This window comes from Xyrauchen texanus, chromosome 30 (assembly GCF_025860055.1).
Source record: "Xyrauchen texanus isolate HMW12.3.18 chromosome 30, RBS_HiC_50CHRs, whole genome shotgun sequence".
NCBI classification, from domain to species: domain Eukaryota; kingdom Metazoa; phylum Chordata; class Actinopteri; order Cypriniformes; family Catostomidae; genus Xyrauchen; species Xyrauchen texanus.
In genome coordinates this window covers 13,551,755-13,576,698 of record NC_068305.1, presented here as the reverse complement: position 1 = coordinate 13,576,698, position 24,944 = coordinate 13,551,755, and the positions used below count along the sequence as shown (strand labels likewise).

Below are 24,944 nucleotides of genomic sequence, written 5' to 3'. Positions count from 1 at the left end.
AGCTCAATCGACAGCATTTGTGGCATAAAGCTGACTACCACAAAAACTCATCAGTCTTTTTCTCTAAAAAAAAAAAGAAAAAGAAAAAAATAGAAGCAAAAATCTGAGTTACAGTGAGGCACTTACATTGGAAGTCAATGGGCCAATTTTTGGAGTGTTTAAACACAGAAATGTGAAACTTATAATAATTTAAAACATAAATTAATTAACTGATCTGTAAAAACTTGTGTATTGTTTGAGCTATACAATTGTTTAAATTGTTGTTATTGTGGTATTACAGGGTTTACATTGTTACGTTGTCATGGTAATGAAGTTGTAATAATAAATATAACATTACGCAGAAAAGGTTGGTAAGCGATCTAATAACACTAAAATCACGTGAACACTCATATTGTTTACGTCTTGAGGCTAAACCGTTGAAACAGTGTGTATTTGAGCGTTTACGGATTGGCTCCCATTCACTTCCATTGTAAGTGACTCACTTTAAATAACCTATTTCTGATTCCTATATTTTAAGTAGAATTGCTATTCTTACATATATTCTCAAATAAATACTGCTGACTGTACATAATACTATATATTTTCTACTGATGCAAATACAGATATAAAAACTATCTTCAATAGGCCACCCCCGCAGCCCCCCCTATGGCAAGCCCTTTTAACATTTAAAAGCAAAGTTTGACTATCCGGAATTAACATTGTAGATATCAACAACGTCTTTCTGACTAGTCGTAATTACATTTTGGATAGTTGGAATTGTCATTCAAGATATCTGTAACGTAACTGTGACCAGTCGAATCTACAGATAGAGATATCTGTAATTACATTTTGACTAGGCAGAATGAAAGTTACAGATATCTCAAATTTTAGATATCTCTAATCAAAATTCATTTCAAGATATCTATAAATTGATAATAGATATCTACAATTAAATTATGACTATCCCTAACTCCAGTTTGAGATATCTACAACGTTATTTTGACTAGTCATAATTCCAGTTACAGATATCTACAACATAATTTCGCCTAGTCAAAACTTAATTTAAGATATCTGAAAAGGAACATGTAGATATCTTGAATTGAGGTGAATTAAAGATATCTTGAACTGGAGTTTATGACTAGTCAGAATCAAATTGTAGATATCACAAACTGGAATTACAGATATCTACAACTCAGTTGCAGATATCCATAATTCACATAGTGGATATCTGCAAATGAATTGTAGATATCTGTAATGATAAACCCCATACAAATGAATGGCAAAAGTGACGTCATTTGTCCTAGGAAGAATGTCTTTGTGGATATCTGAAATGACAATTATGGATAGGAAGAATGTAGTTTCGGATATCTGAAATGTTCTTTTTGACTAGGCAAAACTGAATTACAGATATCTGCAACACCTATCCAATCTAGCTTTTAAATGTTAAAAGGGCTTGCCATACAGCCCCGCACCTTCTGATGGAAGATATCCGTTTCCTGTTTGATGACGTTGTTTACTTTTCAAGACATCGCTGACGTCAAAATGCTCTTTGACATCGCGACATGCGCGCGGACAGTGTCAGTCCCAAAGATCCACCGAACGACAGTGAGAAAAAGAACACACAGTGGATTTCCTGCTTAATACCAACAAGTAGCATCTGCAAGTATTTGAAGGCAGATTATTGCAGGCTAACATGCTAATACGAAGATAAGAGCATTTCAAGCGGATTGTGCGTTTGATCTACATGTCAACTCACCTGAGATCATCAACATAATACGAGTGTTTCTTGCATTTCCTGCCCTTTATGATCCACCTTATTGAGACTATGGTAAGATTTACACTTAGAGACAGCACTCAATGTAGAAAACATGAACCAGGTTATTAATTAAAATCAAATCTGACCTATCTTGTGTTTGATGTTAAAGTTTTGTACTAACTTGATTATTTTGGTGGTCAGCTGCTCTCCACGTATTGATTGATTGATTGATTCATTGATTGATTTTACAAATGAGTTGGTGGTTAAAGTTCTGGACTGAGAACCATAATGTTGTAGGTTCACATCCTGCATGGAGTGTTCCATGAGCTGTTACCTCTGTGTCCTTGATTAACACACTAATATACAGTATGCATGTATAATAAAATAATATCTAAATCACTAATTAGTTGAGAAATGGATAGATTAGTTGATGGTAAAATAATTTTATAAGACTCGTCCATGTTGGAGAATTAATGTTGGGTGATATGCAAACAGTGATGTTAAAGTAGATCACGCTTTTTGTTAAATTCTGAGATTGGTCTTCACTTATTGTCTTCCAGTAAGGTTTGATTGTGTCAGAGATAAGATAAGATCTGTGGTAGTCAAAAAGTTCTAGGTTGAGGTTGACCGCTATATCGGTTTTACTGCTTAATTGTACCGGTAGTTGCTTTTTGGTCTAACCGATAGATGTTGATATTTTATTTACCGTAAATGTTTTCCCCCCGATTGTTTTTTTTATTCCTAATCGGTGAAATATATACATGCAAAACCTTTAATCTAGTAAATCTATAGGCTATAAAAATCTCTGTCATTTCAAAATAAAAGTCCTCGTCGTATTTTGGGGTTGTTTAAAGTAAAAAGTACTGCGTTACGCACCAAATGTTCATTTATCTGATTATTACTGGGATTATGTTTGCACAATAAACTGCTTTTGGGATTTTATTCATTTTGCAGCCTCAATGTCTATGCCCCTCATAGTAAGGAAATAAAAATTTATTTTGTGTTATTATTATATAGATGGATTAAAATAAAATAAAAAACTATCAGCCAATTAATCAGATATCTGCCTTTTTCAACCACCTTAGTTATCGGTATCGGCAAAGTCCACTATCGGTTCGACCTCTAGTTTTAGGTACCAAAAGGTTGTACATTCAAACCCTCCAAGGACTGATCATGATCACATTGGGCCCTTGAGCAAGAAGTAAGAAGTTTACTGTAATTTGCTAAAAGGTGCACAGTAATTTTTGTGTTTGTTATCTTGTACTTACATGGACACATAGGGTCGAGGAAGCGGCATCATTCAAATGCAATAGTTTTCAGTTGGCATTGCCATTGTAGAAATACTTTACATTTTTCACAGTAGGGGTGGGAATCACAAGGTAACTGGCGATAAGATATTATATCGACACATCTAGGTCATGATACAATATTATTGTGATTCTTTACTTTTTGGTGTATTGCAATTCAAAACTGCAATATATTGTGACAATTAACTCTCTCTGTTTCTGATTATTCTGCAAAGGACTTCAGAGAACTGTTACCAAATCACCAAATGCATTGTTAAATTAATATAAAAGTGCCTGAAATAATTTGTATGTAACCATTTATTTGTAAACATAAACAAACTGACCCTTGAAATAAGACTTTTTACGATTGACCTTTTGAACAAAAAAACAGCCTTCTGAGAAGTGAACATTTCAAATATTAAGTCCTGCAGTCCTTGCTACTTTAAGAGCCTGATGAAGGGAAAACATTATCTGTAATGGTGTAGGAAACAAATGGTTTTTAAGTTATTAATTAAATCAAATAAGGTGCTAGTTTCGTTTGATTTCACAAAGCACCTTAAAGTTAAAATATCTGTGGAATTCAAAAGGTTCCATTTACTTGGTTAATGAAAAATATCTTATATCCAATGTAAACATGAAATGCCTTTAACAGTGTCAATTATATATGAATCAAATGCAATTATGCAATAAACCGTCTTCGATCAACCCTATGGCCGTATTCGTCATCCACCACCAAAGACCATTTTCGACCCTGTTGTGACTTTTATGTCCAAATATGTTATAAAGATCCAAAAAACAGCACAATATACACTTTTAGTTTTCTTTATTGTTACAGAATTCTTTATTTATGTACTTTCAGTTTAGATTTATTAAAGTTGATTTTGAGTTGCAAGTACTTGATATTACTATAAATTCACTTATATATATATTAAGTGAATTTGAAAAACACTGTTCACCTCTCAGAAGGCTGCTCTTTGTATAAACCATCCCTTAATGATTCAAGTAATCTTTAGGAATATCTGAGGACAATAAGGACAGTTTGTTCTCTGATATATAATACCATTCTAAAATAACATATTTGACACAGTCAGAAACTTTGTCCATTATGTATCCATAAAACCCTTTATGTTCTTGCCCTTTTATGTGCAGTACAAATCTGTAAGCATTGTTAAGACCATGAATGGCTCCTTTTTTCTGTGGTTTGGTATTGACCAAAATTGTTACATTAGTGACAAGTCTTTCCAAAAAATCTAATTCTAAGTCTAATAGATTCCAACGAATTGATTTACAGTTACTATTACTGCTGTAAATTCATGATACATTTTAGTAAGTGTGATGATGTGTAATTTGAAAAACCTATAAATCAGCAGAGCAGGTCCATCATGCAAGTGGATCTGTGATGGCTCACAGTGCACATTTAGTGAATGTAAATCGTTAAATGCGAGATGAATATAACTTTTTAATGCAGGACAAATAGGGCTGTCACGATGAAATTTGGCTGGCGATTAATTGTCAGCCAAATGTCAAATAATTGCGGTTATGATGATTAATTATCTGTTTTAGGGCTTTCATGATTAACAGTCATATAAATTGTCATATTTCCTATTTAACTTCAAGGATATAAATCAAATAATAAAATAGTGATATACGATTTCCTTTTAAGGCTTTACATTTGAAACATATGAATGGCATGAAACATAATGTTTAAATATAAAAATATTTCTAAAAACTTAAAATGTTTCTATTTTTTGGTCAACATTAGTTTTGGTCAGGTTTGCATTAATGCTGTTGATTTGGAACCGTTAGATCAAATATAACCGCTATCAGATGATTATTTAATAATCGCGACAGGCCTAATTACAAATCTAATGCTGCCCAACTCTGGATTTGAAAGAGGAAGGCAGATTTTGAATAGTCTCTGACTATTGCGAAATTTTGGGAACAAGTATCACAATACTTTAACATTGATTTTTTTTTTCTCTCTAATTCACAGTCAGCCATGATTAATTTTATCCATGAGTAAAAGTGTCCAATAATAGGCTGTATCACGCTGTTGAATAATACGATCTCTGGCATGTGCCTGCTTTGATGGTGAGATCTGAGTTGTTTTGTTGTTGCAGGATGAGGCATCGCCGCCATCTCTGACCGATCTGTGCGTGACTTTGGTGAGCTCCAGGCTGGAGCTTTTCTGTGAGAAGCGTGATGATGGCTCTCTGTCCTTCCGAGAGCTTCTGGTGTTCCCGCAGGAGCTGGCCGACCGACTGCTTTGCAAGATGGCAACTGAGGGTGAGGATGAGATTCACTGAGCTGTCCTCCGTTTTCACATCAGTGGGATATTAAATAACATTCTTGCACATAGAACACAGAGAACAAAATGCGTAACTTGTGCTCAAAGTAGCATTTAAAGCTTACATTTTTCATCAATAGAAGGACAAAAGAATCAAAACAACATTTAAATGTGTATTACTACTGAAAAATGCAACTTCCAAAGTTGGTGTGAAAAGAAATGAAAATTCCTTACTCGCACTCATATATTTCTAATTCAGACTGTCATGTGTCAAGCTCCAATAAGGAGAAAAAGCACCATAAAAGTATTCCTTATGAATCTATGCAATTTACAATAGTGTTGTATAAGGAACAGACCAAAATTGTTGCGGTTCACTGAAAATCTTGCCTTCTGCCCAAGCTTTAACATTTTCACTATAATTGAGAGTCATATTTAATTATTTCAATCCCAACTCTAATTCCACTCAATGATTATGGTTTTGTAATGATTCCATAACAAATCTTTTAGTACTTTTGAGGAACCTTATTTAAATCAAAGTGCTAGTTATTACAGCAAAACTCCATTGTGAATGTGCATATTTAACTACATTACATCATATGAACAATTAGTTGTTTTTAATATTATACTGATTTAATAAACCTTAAGCCCAAAGTATACTTCGGTTTTGAAGCAAACACTTTGCTTCTGAACACAGTCAAGTGCTAGCCTTTCAAAGTATACTTCATTTGACTGTGTACAATACATTGGCGATTGCCGAATGTGTGCCAATACTGCTATGAGATACTGGACTATTTCGTATCTGGACTATTTCCTCCCATAAACATGTCTTTATAGTCCTTTAGACTGGAGTTATATACATGCAGGTATCTTCTCTTTATGTGCACATACACTGTTGTTGTTTCTAACTTCGTCTTTTGTTAATTAGCTTTGATTACATCTTCTAGCACTGCTTTGTGAAAGCGACTGTTTAATCGTGAGTGTTGCCGCCTTGTGGATCCACTAATTAGTAGAGGTCGACGGATAGTTGATATTGCCGATACGATAACTAAGGTGGCGGAAAAGGCAGATTTATAATCTTTAAATAAGGATTTAAATAAGCAGATACCTAAGAGCCTATGATTGGATCATTGTTGCAGTGATTGTTTCAACTAGCAACAATTATTTTAACCCTAACTGATGCAGTATGTAGCTTCTCATTTCTTAAACAACCATGTAGGAAGACATATCCTGTGGTCATGGAAAAGATTTTACCGTGTTTCAGAAAGGACAAATAATTGGCCTGCATCAAGCAAAGAAAACAACATAGGAGATTGCTGAAATCAATGGAATTGGGTTAAGAACCGCCCAATGCATTATTAAAACCTGGATGGATAGTGGTGAACTGTCAGATTCACGGAAGAAATGTGGTCGGAAAAAAACCTTGAATGATAGTGATCGGAGATCACTAAAACTCTTGAAGTCACATCGTAAAATATTGACAGTAGAACTCACAGCTATGTTTAATAGTGAAAGAGCATTTCCACATGCACAATGCAACAAGGACTTACAGGATTGGAACTAAACAGATGTGACACCACAAGAAAGCCACTTGTTAGTGAGACTAACTGGAAAAAACTACTTAAATTTGCTAGGGAGCATAAAGATTGGACTATGGAGCAATGGAAAAAAGTAATGTGGTCTTACGAGTCCAAATCTACCCTATTTCAAAGTGATGGGCGTGTCAGGGTAAGAAGGTAAAGGCATGAAGCGATGCACCTGTCATGCATAGTGCTTCAATTCGTCAAGTCTAGGCTCAGCAACGTTATGCGGCAATAAAATGAAGTCAGCTGGCTACCCGAATGTACTGAATGGCCAGGTTATCCCATCAATGTTTTTTTTTTCTTCCCTAATGGCACGGGCATATTCCAGGATGAGAATGCCAATATTCATCGGGCTCAAATTGTGAAAGAGTGGTTCAGGGAGCATGAGGAACCATTTTCACACATGAATTGGCCACCACAGAGTCCTGACCTTCACACCTTTGAAAGTCTTTAGGATGTGCTGAAGAACACTTAACAGAGTGGTTTGACTCTCCCATCATAAGTACAAGAAAAATGTATGCAACTCTGGATGGAAAATAAATGTGACGTTGCATAAGGTTGTCAAAACAATGCTACGCCGAATGTGCACCGTATCAAAGCTTAAGGGGAAATATTAGAGGATGCAACTTTTTGTTTGACCAGGTAGTGTATTTACCTATTGAAGTTTTTTGTAGCTTATCGATTCACCAGATGAAGAGTTTTATATGTATATACTTTAACAGATGAGGATTATTGATGAGGAATAAAAAAAAAATTAGGGAAAAAATTCAAACAAAATATCGGCAACCATAGGTATATATTTATTTACGATAACCAATAGTTCCAAAAAGAAACTAATGGTACAGATTAATCGTAAAACCGATATATTGGTCTACCTCTTCTTCAGAGTACACACGGTTAGAAAAATTGGGCTGCACGCGCTCTGTGCTCGAGCTCTCTGCTGATGACGAAATTTGCTTTGTGTGTCCTGTACGCAGACGCCTAATGTTCGCATCTGACCGAAGTATACTTTGGGCTTGAAGTACACAGTAATCGTTCTCGGTTCCTTTAAAGGTAGGACATGACAAAAGTTCAATGAACAAGTTAAGAAACACTCCGACTGATTCAGTGAGTAAGTTGTTAGACAGATTTAAACAGATAATTGTTTTGTTCAAGAAATCTTTTTGACTCATAAATCATTCGATTGTGAATCAGAAAACACTGCATGCTCTTTATGTTTGTTGGACGGTGCAACTTTAAAGATGCAAGAATGTTAACGTTCAGGAAATGTTTACACAACTAAAATCGTAAATCGTTAATTTTTCTTTTTTAATGAAGCAAATGTAACAGATTATAAACACTAAACTTAATGACCTTCTCACAGGGCTACTTAACGACAGTACGGTGGGAATCTTCCGAAGCTGCCAGCAGTTTCGGTTGCGACATGCCTGCATCCGCACCGCCCGCATCTCTGCAGAGGCTTTCCATCGCGCCCTCTGCTCCCACCGCCTCGTGGAGCTGGACGCCTCTCAGGTCAATGCTGATCTCACCATTGCCGACATCCTTCGGGGCCTCTCGTCCAGTAAAATCCTGCAGGACAGCCTGCAGCAGCTTGTCCTTAACGGCCTGACCATGTACTCTCTGGAGGAACCCAGCCGACATTGCTTCAGTGCCATGCAGGGTCTTCGGGCACTCTGCGTGTCCAACGTAGACTTCTACGACTCCAGCTTGGTGGACGTGTGTGCGCTGCCTCGTCTGGAGAGTTTGGATATCTCCAACACATCAGTGACAAATCTGACCCCACTCCTGGGGTTAAGGAACAGGCTACGCTACCTCACAATGCACCAGCTCAAGAGGCTGGAGATGACCACAGCTCAACTGCTAGCTGTGCTGAGCCAGGTAAGTCAAAAATCCACGTCCAGCTGGACATGATGAAAGTAATGACTTGCGGTTCAGTAAATAAGTCAAGAACCGCTCTGACCATTTCAGTGAGTGAGTCATTAGACCAATCCAAATGGATAACTCATGAGTTTGAGACTGACTCATGAGTCTTTCTGACCAGTTCATTAAAGCTTGTAAGACATTTATACCATCTCTACATAGTTTCATTCTTGTGTTGATGCAGCTGGAGGGATTACAGCACCTTGATATCTCGGACGATAAGCAGTTCACATCTGACGTGGCACGGCAGCTGCTGGAGACTCCTGGCATTCTGCCCCAGTTGGTGTCTCTGGATGTATCGGGCCGCAAGCAGGTGACTGATGCAACTGTCAGGGCTTTCGTGGAGGCGAGACCGAGCATGACATTTGTTGGTCTGCTGGCCACTGATGCCGGTTTCTCTGAATTCTTGTCTGGAGTGGGCAGCTTAACGGTAGGTAAACGGACAAATTACAGGAATAGTTTATTATATATATCCTAAATATTGTTCTATATACCTGAATTTAGCTTCATACTCCATAAATATCCATTTGTTTTGTTAATGAGTTTGGATTTTGTAGTAAACAAGGGTACAAGTTTTAGGTTTTATGCAGCTTGTTTAATTTTTACAGGTTTATTGATTGTGCTCGGGAACTCTTGGTGATGATAAGGCATTTTTATTTTTCTTTCTTTTTTCAGGTGACCGGGGAGGCCAATGAAATGCAGATCTGCGAGGCATTGAGGAGGTACAGTGAGAGAGAGGGGTTTGTCAGAGAGGCACTATTCCACCTGTTCAGCCTCACTCATGCCATAGAGAAACCACGACCTGACATCCTGAAGGTAAACACACACAAAGGACATATTGATGCATCTACGGTCACTGCATTTCTACATACCAACGCTCATGTGCCTTCTCTTTTATTTTTCACCTGGTCTGCAGTTTGTAGCATTGGGGATGAAGAATCATCCAGCCACTTTGAATGTTCAGCTGGCAGCAAGTGCCTGTGTGTTTAACCTCACCAAACAGGATCTGGCCTTTGGAATCCCTGTGCGACTTTTGGGTAAAGTCACGCAGCTCTTACTAGAAGCCATGAAGACCTTCCCCAACCACCAGCAGGTATGGTAAAAACATCAATGAAATCACCTAACCCTTCCATTGACTTGGGGTCAGTTTTGACCCAGTACCGGTAGAGTATAGGTCCTTTTCCACCATAGGGGTTGGAGAGTTGTCGTCGCAAAACCGTGCTGTTCCATGCCGATCTCGACAATATGCCAAGGTTATGGTTTCTTTGTCCACTGTGGCGCGGAGAAATCAGGTGACTGTATGTAACAGATCTGTCTGTCGGTGATGGCGTGAGAGGTAAACATTGGAGCTAGTGAGCTATGGTCAAATTTTTTGGACTGCTTTTTACTCTGCTAAAGCACAGAAAGGTTAGAGTTCCCAGACTAGTTAAAAAGGACATTTATTGACAAATTATTATATACTGTAAGTATTATATGAAAATGGAATATTAGAATATATTGATATATTTAGCTTTTTAATGAGCTAGTAAACTACTTCCCTGATGAAAAAGGCATGTAGAGAAATAAATAATCTACAATACTACTTAAACCTTCATCATAAAATAATGAAAGTATACTAAGCATTCACTATAATTTATTTATTAAATGTACCCAAATACTAGCGAACTTGGCAAGTTAGAAACAACTTAAAGCACTATAAATTACCTTGGCATTGGTAAATTGACAATCGTGAGTCGCCATGTTCTAATGCCATCGCCATGTACCAGCCCCATTGTAGCCTAATTATGAATTTGCGATTTTAATGGTTTTCAATGCAGGTGAAAAAGGGCTCATAGATCATGGATGTATAAAGTTTAATTTAGTTGTACATAGGGCCTATCAGGTGAAAAGAGTGATACAGAAAGTTTATAATTGGTGCCCATGGCTGATTTATGAATTCAGTGTAATGATAATCAGTTTATTTTCACTTTGAAACTTGAAACTTAGAAACACTTTGGGGATTTTCCACAGGAAAAATACTTCACATAAAGAGTGTTTGTTCATTCTGAGACAGTTTTTTTATTTTAATGGTGTACATGATACCATAGCCATAAAACATCCTGAGAATAAGGAAATGACATGAGTGAAATCTACAGGTGGCAACTATGAGTGCTATATTTCCGTTTAACGGCCATTTTGTTTTTTTATTTTTTTGTTTTTGCACTGTACAGTTGCAGAAGAACTGCCTGCTCTCTCTCTGTAGTGATCGAATCCTGCAGGAGGTTCCATTTAACAGGTGAGCAATCTTGGATACACTTTCCAACAATACAGAAACTCTTCAACACACACATGGATGTCAAAAGTACTGTTGATACAAAATTAAACAAGATGCCATGTATAGTTTTCTGCAGTATACGTAGTACCTAGTGCCGACTCAGTTTATTACTCGTGTGCTGTCACACTGACAAGCTTCTACATTCAAATGCTCTAATCTACATTAGGCCTTGCAGTGTAAATGCAACATAATTCAGGGGTTTCCAATATTTGTAATGCCTAGGACTCAAGAAGAAATATGCATGATGCCTAGATGTCACCTGATTTAGAATTTGCATACTATTTATCCTATATAGGATGCAGAATTAAAAAACATTCTGTGCATCCATTGAAATAAATTTCAGACAAATAAATATAGTTTTTCAGTTTTTCCAATTTGCTTTATTTGTTTATGCATATTTTATTGAATTTTGGTGGTTTTAATTCCTTGAGGAATTTGTTTTATTCAGTGGAACCTTTTGAAAAGATTTTCGAAGTCAGTTTATCAAAAATAGATTTTAAAAACCTTCTATAGGTTTTTAATCACTATAGCAATGGAAGCTGGCTAAATGTCTGACTTTAAATCATAAGCAAACAACATTGTTTTTTAACTGTATTTTGACCATAATGTGGTCAACAAACCTGAAACTACTTCATAGCTCTGTAATCATAGAAAACTATTTAACACCTTTGGAATGTTTTTCTAACAGTTCAGAATTGAAAGGAAGAAGAGTTGAACAATTCTGAAACACTGTTGGCACTTTTCCACTGCAAGTTACTGTTCGACTCTACTCCCTTTTCTGAGTTTGTTTTTCTACTGCTGTTTAGTGCCGCCTCAACATGGGTGGGATTATAGGCTGATCGCCTCTACTGCCATGACCATCTTAAACACGACACTAAACAATAACACCACCGCTAGCTGTTAGCTACTAGCTCATTGTGCTGTATAAAGCAATTGTTGCATGGTGATTTTAAACCATGTAAAAATGTTTCTCTTTGACCAATCAGTGATCTGCAGGATTTTCACGTCACATTTAGTATCGGCTCGGCTCGCTTGGAACCTCCACCGAGGTGTTACTGTCCACAATGGAAAACCCCAAAACGGAGTCGAGTCGTACCATGCATTGGAAAAGTAGTAAACAGATTAAAACCTCAAACACTGTATCTGGATTCATTCTAATGATGTTTGTTGGTTTCAGGTTTGAAGCTGCCAAGCTGGTAATGCAGTGGCTGTGTAATCATGAAGACCAGAACATGCAGCGGATGGCTGTAGCTATTATATCCATCCTTGCTGCTAAGGTGAGCGGGCACAGACTGAGGGTGAGAACAGATTTAACCATATAAAGGAAAATTTACTTCAGTTCAGACTGCTGATGTCTACAGTGAGGTCATAAGTGTTTAACACCACACCTGCCAGAGTGCAGATGGTTTGAGTTCATTATTACAGGCTTCATTTTCAATTAAGCTTAAAGGACTAGTTCACTCAAAAATGGATGGCATTCACAATGTCAAGCTCCCTCCCCAGTCCAGTCTAACACTTTATGGAAATTAAGCTGTAAAAATAGTTATTGAGAAAATGCTAATGGTGTCAGTTCCGTGAGCACATTAACGTATGATTGTCCACATTTATGTCTCAATGATTATTCAATTCACTATAACACTTAAAGCGTATTTAGGGGTTTCAATGAAAGTTTGCTAACTGGTTAGTTTAGCGGTGTTGTGTTATGCTATTAGCTTAGGTGTACTGTGTTTAAAATATGCCGTTGGCAGGTTGCGCATACGCAGTAACTTGCCCCGGAAGGGTCTCTTTAGGACTTCCTGTGAACTTGGTGATCTGGGTCAATACTAATGAAAACAGTTTCATCGATGCATATGAACATCAGCGCGTTCCACAGTGCACAAACAAACAGTAATCAGTTAAAGTGCCCAGATTATCACATTAATATATGTAGCGAATTTGGTATGATAAATGTTCACTGCACGGGTTAAAGTGTCATGTACATTACCTTTATTTGTAAGGAAACCCGTAAACTGTCCTATTTTATAAGGACATTTATAATGGAATCAGTCACGTTTGACAACCGTTATAATTTAGATAAATGACAAATAACTAGATTATTTGTCTGAATAAAATTCTCCATTAAAATCATAATACAACATCTTGTTATATCCCCTCACAATTTCTACTGTAGGGAATTAGCTTTAATAAGAGAATTATGATTAATTCTCTTATTGGAGTAATATTATTCTCATGGCTTATTGACAATAATATTACACATATAGGTATAGCTTTGAAGCTAAATCTTTTAGAAACAGGGATGAGATTATTTATCAAAATATACCACAGTCAGTGTCTTAAAAGGAAAATATGAATAATTAATCATAACTCGTTATAATTAATTATGAACATTTGGATCAGTTAATAGAATTAATATTACAATCAATTTATCTGATCGTCCAGTGAACACTCAGTATTGATCGTCTATCAATTCTCAGTAAGGATATTTTTCATGGCCACACAAAAATATCTCTGTCTTAGCATGGAGCTGAGATCGAATCGTTACATTGACATTGATTTACAAGCAAACCAAAATCAACCCGCAAGAATGTACACAAAAGTTTATTTAACTAAAATATGAACACATAAATAATCTAGACAAAAATATACACACAAAACACTCATAAATGGGAAAGGGAAAAGTGAAAATAAAATGAATCTGGAACAGTTATGGAAATAGTCATCTTAACCATCTGAGGAATCCATTAGTTTCTTAAGACCACATTTGTTGCAAAGGGGTTTTCAGCTTACACTAAAACTACGGTCAGTTAGTTACTGGTACGATACTTGTAATTGCCTTGGCAGTTAAGAGAGCCCCCGGATGCAGTCGCAGGAGAAAGGCTTGATGGTTCCTTGGGTCGATGGTGTGGAGGTTGCCACCAATTTCTTCCATGTTGAATGAAGAAATTAGGATGAACTGTGGTGTTCATTGAATATTGTTGAGGTAGATGCACATGGCTTAAGGTGTTGAGGCTTGCCGGCCTGCAACCTCATGGTCAGCCCGACCAGCAGCAGAGGGTCAGGGGAAAGAGAGAGAGTAAAAGGTGGGATGTGTCTTTTAAATTCTGCTGGAGGTCCCTCCTCTCAAGTCTGGCTTGACCAATGAGAAAGGTGCAATTTCCAAGCGGGAAATGTTCGTTTGTTTGGAAGCTGACTCATTTGAATGATTGGGGTAAGTTTAAGCCCCTTTATGCTCTGATTAATATAGCAAGCATACAATGCATGCTGTCAGAATTATATATATATATATATATATATATATATATATATATATATATATATATACCACTTGTGCAGTGTGTCACACAAGGATTCATTTGATAGTAAATCATTTTACATTTACATTAGCTGCATTTTTTTATGCAAACAATTTACAGGACAGTAATGATCCTAGACACGATGTCCTGGGGATATACATGTGAAATTATAGACAGTTTGTCTATAATTTAATGAAAAAAAGCCTGTTGTTCTTGGCTTTGAGTCCATTTCTTATGGGGGAAAGGAGTGAATCAATCTTTCTGCATTCTTTGCTATAGCATGCATCTAAAATCCCCCTGCTTGGAATGTGACTGGGGGTCGACTATTTGCTGGTACAGAGGCAGTAAATACAGTGTAAATGCTTGATAATGATCAGTGGGGGAGCAGACTTAACGGAGTCGGCTTAGGCCTACTTGGACCTTTGCTTGTTACAGTCTTGTGACATCTGTTGGCTTATTCATTAAATAATGAATAATTGTGTGTCTGATTGGTCAAGATGCTACACACTATTGTTGTATATTAGCCAATTATAAGAGAGGTCATTTAGGTACAGTAGCAAAAATATCTTTGAAATTGTTAATGGAAAAGTGAACTACTGAACTACACAAGGGCCTCAGATGAAAACAAAATGTAATTAGGGGTAGACTGATATATCGGTTTTACAGATAAATTGGTGACGATAATTACCTTTTGGGAATATGGGTTATCGGCAAAAATCTATTGTTTTTTTGCATCGTGTCGCCAACTGCATATCTTGTGAATATATAATAATAAACCATTCATTAAACTCTTCTGGTGAAATATATAAGCTATAAAAAGCTTAACTTTGTAAATGCAGTAATAAAGAGCATTGTAACGGCCAGTTAAATATAAGAGTCCCTTGAGTGTTTCAGGCTTGTTAATAGATAAAAGTTCCACATTATGCACATCTTTATTTTTGTCTGATTATTATTGGGATTCTGGTTGCACAATAAACTGCAAATGGGACTTTATTCATTTTGTACCAGTGGGGATTTCTTTAAGACTGCAAGGGAAGCTCAGCTTCCCCTATAATGTCAAAAAAATAATGGTCAAATATGTACTATTGTGTAAACAATTTATTGACTAAAAATGCGTTAGAACACGTTCATCTCGAAGACGAGTTCGTTCAGAATCAGCTACATTACATATAGCAGGTCGGCTGACTCGATTTACTTCTCATACATTCCCGTAGCGTCAGTGCATTTCCCTGTTGAAGCCGAGCGTCCATTGACTTCAACGGGGCTGCTCTGAACAGTTTTTTCAGTGCTCGAAAATAGACGGTCATTGGATAAATGCTGCGATTATGTCCGCCCACGGACGCTCAGCGTCTCTGGGGGTGAATGAGGAGTGGGCTGGCCCGGACTCCGGGCTTCCGCGTGATGATTGGAGGATCTGTCGAAAGACTGCATCTCCTTTTGATTGACAGCGAATCTGTACTATAAGAAGTCACTGAAGCTATTTCGCGCTCAGTCCCATAGCGGATTTCTCAAGTGTAGTCGAAAGACAAACTGCTGCAACCTATTTCTTTATATTTGTTTGGCGAAATTGCTAGTCAATTTGCATAATACATTTCACACAATTATACACCACATTCCTTGTTTCAGTTTTACCAAGTTTAATATATGTTCGTTCGTTCGTTCGTTCATTCATTCATTCATTCATACAGTAGGCTAGGCTAGCGTCGTACGGGTGAAACTGCGCACGATGGCAGACGGTGCTAATATTGTCGACCTGATTTTGGCGAAGCCATTTGAAAGTCTTCATTACGAGGAAAATATTAGAATTAAACAGCAGGGCAGATCAACACCTAAGATTGATTTAGTGCAAAAAATAGGGTAAATAAGTTTATAATGTAGGACGAAAATGAGCTTCCCCTCTTTGAAAGACCAGCAGCCGCCACTGTTTTGTACTCTTGTATCATCTATGTCCTTGCCCGCCACAGAAAGCAAAGACTAAGAAATTTGTTTTCATTCAATAAATACATTTCTTAAATTATAGGCCGATTATTCGGTTATCTGCCTTTTCCCAGCATCTTCCAGACCACTGTATCATCCAGTAGTCGGTTATGGCAAAATCCTCTATTGGTCAAACTCTAAATTAAATGCTACAAAAGTGTTGAAAATATCACCTTTAACATTACTCTTTGTACATGTATTTCTTTAATAGTTGTCCACTGAGCAAACCGCACAATTGGGAGCAGAGCTCTTTATCGTAAAGGTATGTTGTTGTATTTTGTTTTAGATTTAATAGTTAAATTGTTAAGACTTTACAATGAGATTCTATACAAATATATTTCCATGATGCATTAGGTATCATGAACAAACAATGAACAATCATTTATTAATCTTGGCTAATGTAAATGTATAAATATACTATTGTGCATTGATAGTTTGTAATGTATTAATGTATATCAGCATATAATTTTTAATGAAGACATTAACTTTTAATGCAAAAAATGTATTGGTGTATTTATAAATTAATATTAACCAGATTAATAAATGGTCTAAAAGTATTGTTCGTGCTAACTATTTTTACGTTATTGTAAAGTGTTACAGTTAATGCTTATAACATGCAAATGGGGAAAAAAAAGTTGTTTACTTATTTTCTTTCCTCTCACTCTTCATTCGGTAGCAACTTCTTCACATTGTGCGGCAGAAGACGTGTCAGGTGGCGATTGATGCCACATTAAAGTTCACACTCAGTGCTCTGTGGAACCTCACGGATGAGTCTCCCACCACCTGCAGACACTTCATAGAGAATCAGGGACTGGAGCTCTTCATCAAAGTACTGGAGGTAAATACATGCATCAATTCTCTTTTGTTAATGAGCAGATCAGTCATCGCAGATGCTGTCTGATAATAATATCATGACTTGAGAATCTCAAGAATTGAGAACTATGCGAGAGATACAACAATTTAGGTCTCCTAAAGAAATAACCAGCTGGCTTATATAGCACAAAAGCAAAGATCATGGGTTACTTTTTGTTATTTTCAGATAATACCTTAAAATGTATATATAGATCCTTCTACCTTAAGGGCCGAAACATACTCTATGCAAGTATGTATGTGAATGCAGGTGCATCTTGCAACGCTAGTTGGATTTCATGTGTCATTCCTTTCTGAAATGTGACGAACAGCAATTCATAACACAAATCAAGTATGCATTGCCTTCTTAACGCTACCGCAAGGGACACTATAGCGAGATTAGTGTGAACTGTCCTTTCTACGGTGTTTTCTCTTTCAACTCAACTACTGTCATGGTGGAGCTACAGTTTGAAGAGAATATTGCTGAGCAAGTAAGTTACAGTCAATATATTGTAGCAACTTACCTGAAAAATAACACATCCAGTTTAATGGCAAAGACATTTGAAGGTTACTCTAACGCTCCCTTGAGTACTGAGGTTTTCTCCCGACATGGTAACGCAAGAACACAGCAAAGTTAACCATGTTCAACCAGACCTCACGTTGGCAATGCGGGTGGCCGAGCTCTTTAATCTGTGTCAAGTACTTGCATAGAGTATGTTTCGACCTTCGAGGCATTGATTTCATTACAATACTTGTTCAGTCATGCAAACAGCCAGAACACCATAGAGAACACCCTAAATAAATAACAAGCACAAAGCAACAACCACCCAGAACAACCTGTTTCACACCACTCACACTTTCTTTGGAAAATTTTAAAATCCAGTATTTGAGGGTTATTTGGCTAATTCATGGATGAATTTAACTGTAATCTTTAAATAGAGAAACTCGAGTCAGGAGGTGCTAATTTTTAAATGTCTGTTTTTCCAGTCCTTTCCATCAGATTCGTCCATTCAACAGAAGGTCCTGGGTTTAATGGTGAGAATCATTCACAAACTTGTGTGTACTGTATATATGAAGGCTGTAATAATGCAATGATTGATATGCACTGGAGAGGCAAATGCATTGATATTACAGTGTTGTGCTGTGATGAAACTGAATTGAGGCGAGTTATTGTGAAGCTGTGGGCAGCACTGATAATATGCCTTACTGTGTCAGAGGAAGCATTGCTGAGGGATTATGCTAATATCTTCCCTTAGTTAGAAAGTATAATGAGGCCTCAGACTTTTTTTTTACTTTGCATTCAGTTGACTTATAGAGCGAAACAGTAAGGTTCAGGAAATAAATATTCATTCATTTTGTCCATGGAGAAATGTATTTTTAATGATAGCATATAAACTTTTCTAGACAAGCCTACCATGAGCTCCATGGTTAAGCGATATGCTTCTATAAAAGCCACAAGTCGGTGTGATTTCAGCTTAATTAAAAAAAAAATTCAAGTGATAAAATTCAAGGTCAGTAAAGAACAACACAACCCATAATCCTCAAGAGAAATCCACCACCCAGAGAAGTCGCATTTATCGTGAAGAGGAGTTTGTGGCAAAAGAGCTCAATAGTGACCGCTCATGCCCGTTACAGGAATATTCCGGGTTCAATACAAGTTAAGCTCACTCTACAACTTGTGTGCCACAATGTTGATTACCACAAAAAAAATATATAGTCATGTGGCTATACATTTCAAACAGTATTTAAACATAAAAATTCTAATTGACTTCTATTTTAAGTGCCTCACTGTAACCATAATATTTGCTTCCTTTTAAGAAAATGAGGAACGAGGCGAAATACATTTTTGTGATAATCAACATTATGCCACAGATGCTGTTGATTGAGCTCCACTTGTAATGTGTAATGTTGTAACTTGTAATCTGGATCATCCCTTTAATCTTGGATCTGGTTGTTTTGTTTAATGGTTTAGAACTCTTTATTGAAGAATTGTACTTTTTTTGTGTCCATGTACACCTATGGTGAAAATGAATGGGGAAAAATACTTCCGAATCAAAGCAATGAAAAAGTAGGCAGTCACTGTTTCGCTCTATAGTAGCATTCCCCTGTCTGTGCTTTTGTACTTTTGTCTGTTTTGTCTAGTTCTGATTGTTTTGTCTAGTTCTGATTGTTTTGTCTAGTTCTGATTGTTTTGTTTGTGTTTTGTCTATGTAGAATAATATCGCTGAGGTGAGGGAGCTGCACGGGGAGCTGATGGTGCAAAGTTTTCTGGATCATATCCGCTCTCTGCTGAACAGTTCGGAGGTGGAGGTCAGTTATTTCGCCGCAGGCATCCTGGCCCACCTCGCCTCACGGGGAGAAAAAGTGTGGACTCTTGATCTGACCCTCAGAACCACTCTACTGGAGCAACTGGTTTGTGCTTGTGCAAATGGAAGTAAAATTTACTTGCGTATTTTGTCAGCTAGGTCTGGCTAAAATAGTTTGTTCTTTTTTTATCGGCCTCTTGCAGCAATCAACGATTCTGAAGTGGCCAACGCCAGAATGTGAGATGGTAGCGTACAGGTGAGAAATTACATCGCAAAAACATGCTTTACTAAACGTGATGGCATACTAGAGTATTACAAGTATTAAAAGTACAAGAGGTCTGTTACACAACCTGTCCTGAGCCCAACAAACCAGTGTATTCTGCACTGTTATTCGGTGGTGGAATTTACTGTGCCACAGCAAAAGAAATGCAGCGTGTCTTTGTTGCATTGTGTTCACTGGCTGTCCTCAAAAACAAATACAGTACAACTTGTAGTCCGATTCATGGATGAATGACTCTTAAAACCGGGTTATTTCAAATTAGTAGACTTGGGGGGCCTGGGTAGCTCACCAAGTAAAGACGCTGACTACCACCCCTGGTATCACAAGTTCAAATCCAGGGCCTGCTGAGTGACTCCAGTCAGGCTTCCTAAGCAACCAATTGGCCCGGTTGCTAGGGTGGGTAGAGTCACATGGGGTAACCTTCTTGTGGTCGCTATAATGTGGTTCTCGCTCTCGGTGGGGCACGTGGTGATTTGTGCGTGGATGCCGCAAAGAATAGCGTGAAGCCTCCACACATGATACGTCTTCGCTGAACACACTCAACAAGCCACATGACAAGATGTGAGGACTGACGGTCTCAGACATGGAGGCAATTGAGATTCGTCCTCCGCCACCTTCACATGCATTAGGAATTGGGCATGCAAAATAGGGGAGAAAAAAAATACAATTTAATAGACTTGTTGGAAACAGTCCGACGAATCTTTCACATCAGAGCCGTAACTTACTGAATTAACATCTGAATCACTTGCAGAACCGTGATAATGTTTTACACTATAGTATTATAACGAGTAAACATACAGTATCTTTATACAAATGATAATTTATTTGTCTTTGTGATATGTTTATTAAATCAGTGCTCTTTTGAAAGACGTGTGTGCATGTGTTTTTCAGGTCATTCAACCCTTTTTTCCCATTACTGAAGTGCTTCCAGACCCCAGGAGTTCAGTTATGGGCTGCATGGGCCATGCAGCATGTCTGCAGTAAAAACGGTGAGATCAGCACTATAAACAGAATACTTCTAAGCCGAGAGGCATTTTGTGTCTTCTACTAATTTTATTTTTCCATTGTACCTTTGTGAATCTAGCCGGGCGGTACTGCAGTATGCTACTGGAGGAGGGAGGACTGCAGCAGCTTGATGCCGTGAGGTTTCATCCTGAAACCCACGGCGATGTACGCAGATTGGCTGACAGCATCCTAGACAGTTTACATCATCATAGGACATGCACAGGATATACAGGGCCACCCACAAAGGAAACACATATAGGTATATGTCTTACACACATAAATGGAAGCACTAGTAAAGTTTTACAGACATGAAACGTTTCTGTCGGAAATAAAAAGGTTTTAAGTCAATGTTAAATGTAGTTCTTGAGTAAAGTTTATCAGAGTAAAACCGGATATTCAGCGAGGAAAAATATGTAGAGCAGGACTTGATTTAATCTATCGGGAATTGGTTTGATCGTGAAAAGTGGCCGATCGTTAGCGTGGTTGTGGCCAAATGCTCAGGGAGACCCTCCCCTCTCCATCTGCTCCAACACAACGGTCTCTAGTGTGTTTGTGTGTGTCAGCATGACTTTGGAGTTAGGGTTTTTGGAAAAAGGGGGGCGTGGCAAATTCAATGGCTAGTCTGGTGGAAGTTCCAGAACAGCTAAAATCACTCATAGCACCTTTTAAATATGGCTAATGTTGATTTCATACTGACTAAATTTCAAGATTTAAAGTCGTTGAAGATTTCAATTTAAAAATGTAGAATGTCAAAACTTACAGTGACAGTTTTGATAAATTTACATTTTGACTTTTATATTTTTAAATGTAAATGCTTTAAATGAAGTCTTGAAATTGGCATTTTGCTATTTAAATCTTCAGTAATGGTTTTGCTTTATTGATTTAATGTTGACTTTAATTTTATATTTTTAAGGCTTTTATATTTTTAAATGTAAATGCTTATTCAAATGTAAACATTTTTTTTTAATGTATTTAAATCTTCAGTGAATGTTTTAATTTATTTCATGTGGACTTCAGTTTTTAATTTCGAAATATAAAGGCTTTTAATATATTTTGTAAATTTGCAATTTAAATCATCAGTAACAGTTTTGATTGATTTCATGTTGACTATACATTTTACATTTTTAAATGCTTCATTTTATTCGTTTTTAAATTTCAATGCTTAAAAATAAATACATTTAGCCATTTAAATCTTCAGTGAGAGTTTTAAGTGAGAAGTTTTCGATCTTGCTTAATTAATTATTCAACATTTCTCTCTTTTCTAGAGAAAAATTTTCCATGACACAACTCGCTCTCTTCTGGTCTCTGAAAAGGATGCAGCAAATAAAACTGGAAGCTTTTTGAATGTGCATATGTTTACTCATGCCCATCTGTATAAAAATGACACACTGCTTCCCTTCCTGTACATCCAAGGATTATGTGGATGAGTCACTTTGCATCTGTTTGCACATGCCAGAATCCATTATTTATTTGACATAAGAATAAGAAATATATCTGTCTCTGTGACTTGAGAAAATTTTTATATAGATGGACAGCAGCTAAGACTGTGTGTTTGTTAAAATAAGAGACTTGGAGTATGTGTGCAAAGAGCATGTGCATCAGGTTGCTTTGTAAGCCTATTTACAGTAGATTTGTTTGGATGCATATAAAAAAGTATATATGACAGATTTCTGTCCCATTGGACATAAAAGGCAATACATGTATTGAACAAATACTTGAGCATATATTAAGGTCTGTCTTAGTGACGTTCAATGTGGAGTATGTTAAACGTGTGTGTGTGTGTGAGAGAGAGAGAGAGAGGGAGAGAAAGGGATACAAATCATGTGATCTGGGTGTGTGCACGAGAGATAACGTCTTATCATTTTTGTATACTACTTGTCAATGCATTGATAAGATGGTCTGAGCTTTTGGGATGATGTATTTTTTTATCGACTGCGGAAGATGACAGTGTTATAATGGTCCGTGCGTTGTGTTGCGCGCAAACAATTACGATTGTTTGTTTCAAAACAGTACAAAATAGACAACTCAAAGTTTGGATGAATTATTTGAAGATTCCTCAACAACCCTGAGCTTTTCAGAAGCTGAAATTATCCATGAAATGGTTAATTAATGAGATTAATAAAATGTAAGCTTTTGCCTTCAGACTTTCTTTATTGGACAGCTCCGTTGAGGCAAAGCAGGAACTTGTCTATATATGGATTGTTGCCTTAAGTCATAAATCAAACCGTGACTGAAGGCATAAAACAATGCAGACAAACAGCACCTTGGTAAAAAGTAAAGAAGAATTGGTGTGCTGGTGATTTGCCCTGTTCAAGTCATGGGAATTGCCTTCTAGCTAATATATATATATATATATATATATATATATATATACACACACAATACAGTTAAAAAAATTGTTCTTTATTTAACACCAATCAACTGTAAACGAACACGTTCAACTTGTTTCAGCTTGACAAAAAAAGTTGCAATTTTAAAAATGAAACATTGTTCCATTTGTATGCCAGTAAACTATTGAAGCTTATCTAAATATAATTTTATTTCTGTGTATGTGTATGCTTTTCACTGCATGGATTTGGTTTTGTTTTCATAACTGGGTCTGGTATTACGATGAGATACCCGAAACACGTGTGCTTTGTTCCAGAAGGCCTTATCTATGTCTAGACGTTTTAATTTGGAAAGAAATCCTCATTTTCTTGCCAACGCACTAGGAGAAATTGGCAACTTTAGGGAGTTTTATGCACTGCTATGCATAACAACACTGCCTTATTGGATTAAGATTTAACGTTAAACTAGACGTCAATTATTAATCTGCCACTTGTTTAAACAGACCAAATGACTCCAGGTTCACCAAACTTTCATGTACATGGCTGTCTGTAAATATGTATTTTTGTTCTGTGGAGTACCAATTATCATTCTCACTCAGATTGTGGAATGAGCAGCAAAACCAGATTAAGCTACAGTGTCATACTGCTGCTCATATTCCAATTTATGCAAAATCTTTGAGGAATAAAGAATGTAAACCCCATCTGTTCAGTCTGGTGTCCACCTTTATTAACACAGTAATTTTAATGGTGAAGTGTGTCCCTTTTGCGATGTTAAAATACTTTACTTTTTATTCGCTTAATACGCAGAGACATCATTAAGTAAACCATTCATAGGATGATTTCCCAAAATTTCTGTTTGTATGAACATCCCGACGTCGCAACATTGGTGCAATCAATGTTTGGTAGAGGAGCTATCTGTTTCTTCGACCACTGTAAGGAGAGGATTAAGGAAACCTGTTTGAAAACAGTCATTAATTTAGTGTTTGATGGTAGAGTCAAAGCAATTGCATGCTTCACCTTTAAAGGAATATTCTGGGTTCGACTCAATCGACTGCACGTTTGGCATAATGTTGATTTCAGCAAAAGATATTTGACTTGTTACTCTTTTTCAAAAATCTTGGTTCCAGTGAGTCACTTACAAATAGAAGTGAATGGGGCCATTCCTTAAACATTAAAATACTCACAAGACATAAAAAATAAGTGTGTTGACATGATTTAAGTGTGATAAAATCACTTGCCAACCTTTTCTGTTTAAAGTTATATCCAATTTAACAACTCTGTTGCCATGATGACGTAGATGGTATATACTATAATTATTGATGATATTTGCTTTTTATCATTATAAAAGTTACTGGGAACTGTTGAGGAGAGACTGTTAGAATATGTGCTTTAGAGGTAAATAAATGAGCTCTCCACAGGGTGCTGGATCTGCTGAAGTTTTGTGAGGTTGGTTTATTACATCTGTTTAAAAGAGATGTACGCATATTTGCAGATGTATATGATGTTACTTTTATTGATATTTGCCTTTTTATCAAAAGGAGATGAAGAATGAAACTCTAACATTATAAGCTCAAAGCACCGGCCTATTAGAGTAACACGATGGCACGTAACAACTGTGACTAGTCGTTTACATGTCTGTCGCTTCACATGCAAGCAAGCGATTCTCGGTGCCCTCAAAAATGTATTGGCCAATGCGATAATTAAAAAATTCATTATATCTGCCGATTTATCGTCCTCGGCCACTTGGTAAGTGTCTCACTGTAACCTTGATTTTAATTTAAAAAA

General features: G+C 36.9%; 1 protein-coding gene across 1 annotated transcript; it reads left to right on the top strand.

Moving 5' to 3' along the window:
- The first annotated feature begins 1,514 nt into the window (after positions 1–1,514).
- On the top strand, positions 1,515–24,459 carry LOC127623720 (protein zyg-11 homolog). The gene is made up of 16 exons (XM_052098192.1): positions 1,515–1,807; positions 5,142–5,307; positions 8,252–8,766; positions 8,993–9,238; positions 9,484–9,624; positions 9,725–9,901; positions 11,019–11,083; positions 12,300–12,399; positions 16,604–16,654; positions 17,069–17,230; positions 18,229–18,276; positions 19,456–19,653; positions 19,751–19,803; positions 20,719–20,816; positions 20,912–21,091; positions 22,098–24,459. The coding sequence occupies exons 1-16, from the start codon at positions 1,784–1,786 to the stop codon at positions 22,112–22,114; spliced, it is 2,241 nt and encodes a 746-aa protein (XP_051954152.1). The 5' UTR covers positions 1,515–1,783; the 3' UTR covers positions 22,115–24,459.
- The last annotated feature ends 485 nt before the right edge of the window (positions 24,460–24,944 follow it).

What these genes read in the sequence shown, in the direction of transcription:
- LOC127623720 (XM_052098192.1), top strand. Translation starts at nt 1,784, where the DNA reads ATGATCCACCTTATTGAGACTATG. An exon ending in CTGGAGTGGGCAGCTTAACG is followed by an intron (nt 9,239 to 9,483) that starts GTAGGTAAACGG and finishes TTCTTTTTTCAG; the next exon opens with GTGACCGGGGAGGCCAATGA. An exon ending in GCATGTCTGCAGTAAAAACG is followed by an intron (nt 20,817 to 20,911) that starts GTGAGATCAGCA and finishes TTGTGAATCTAG; the next exon opens with CCGGGCGGTACTGCAGTATG.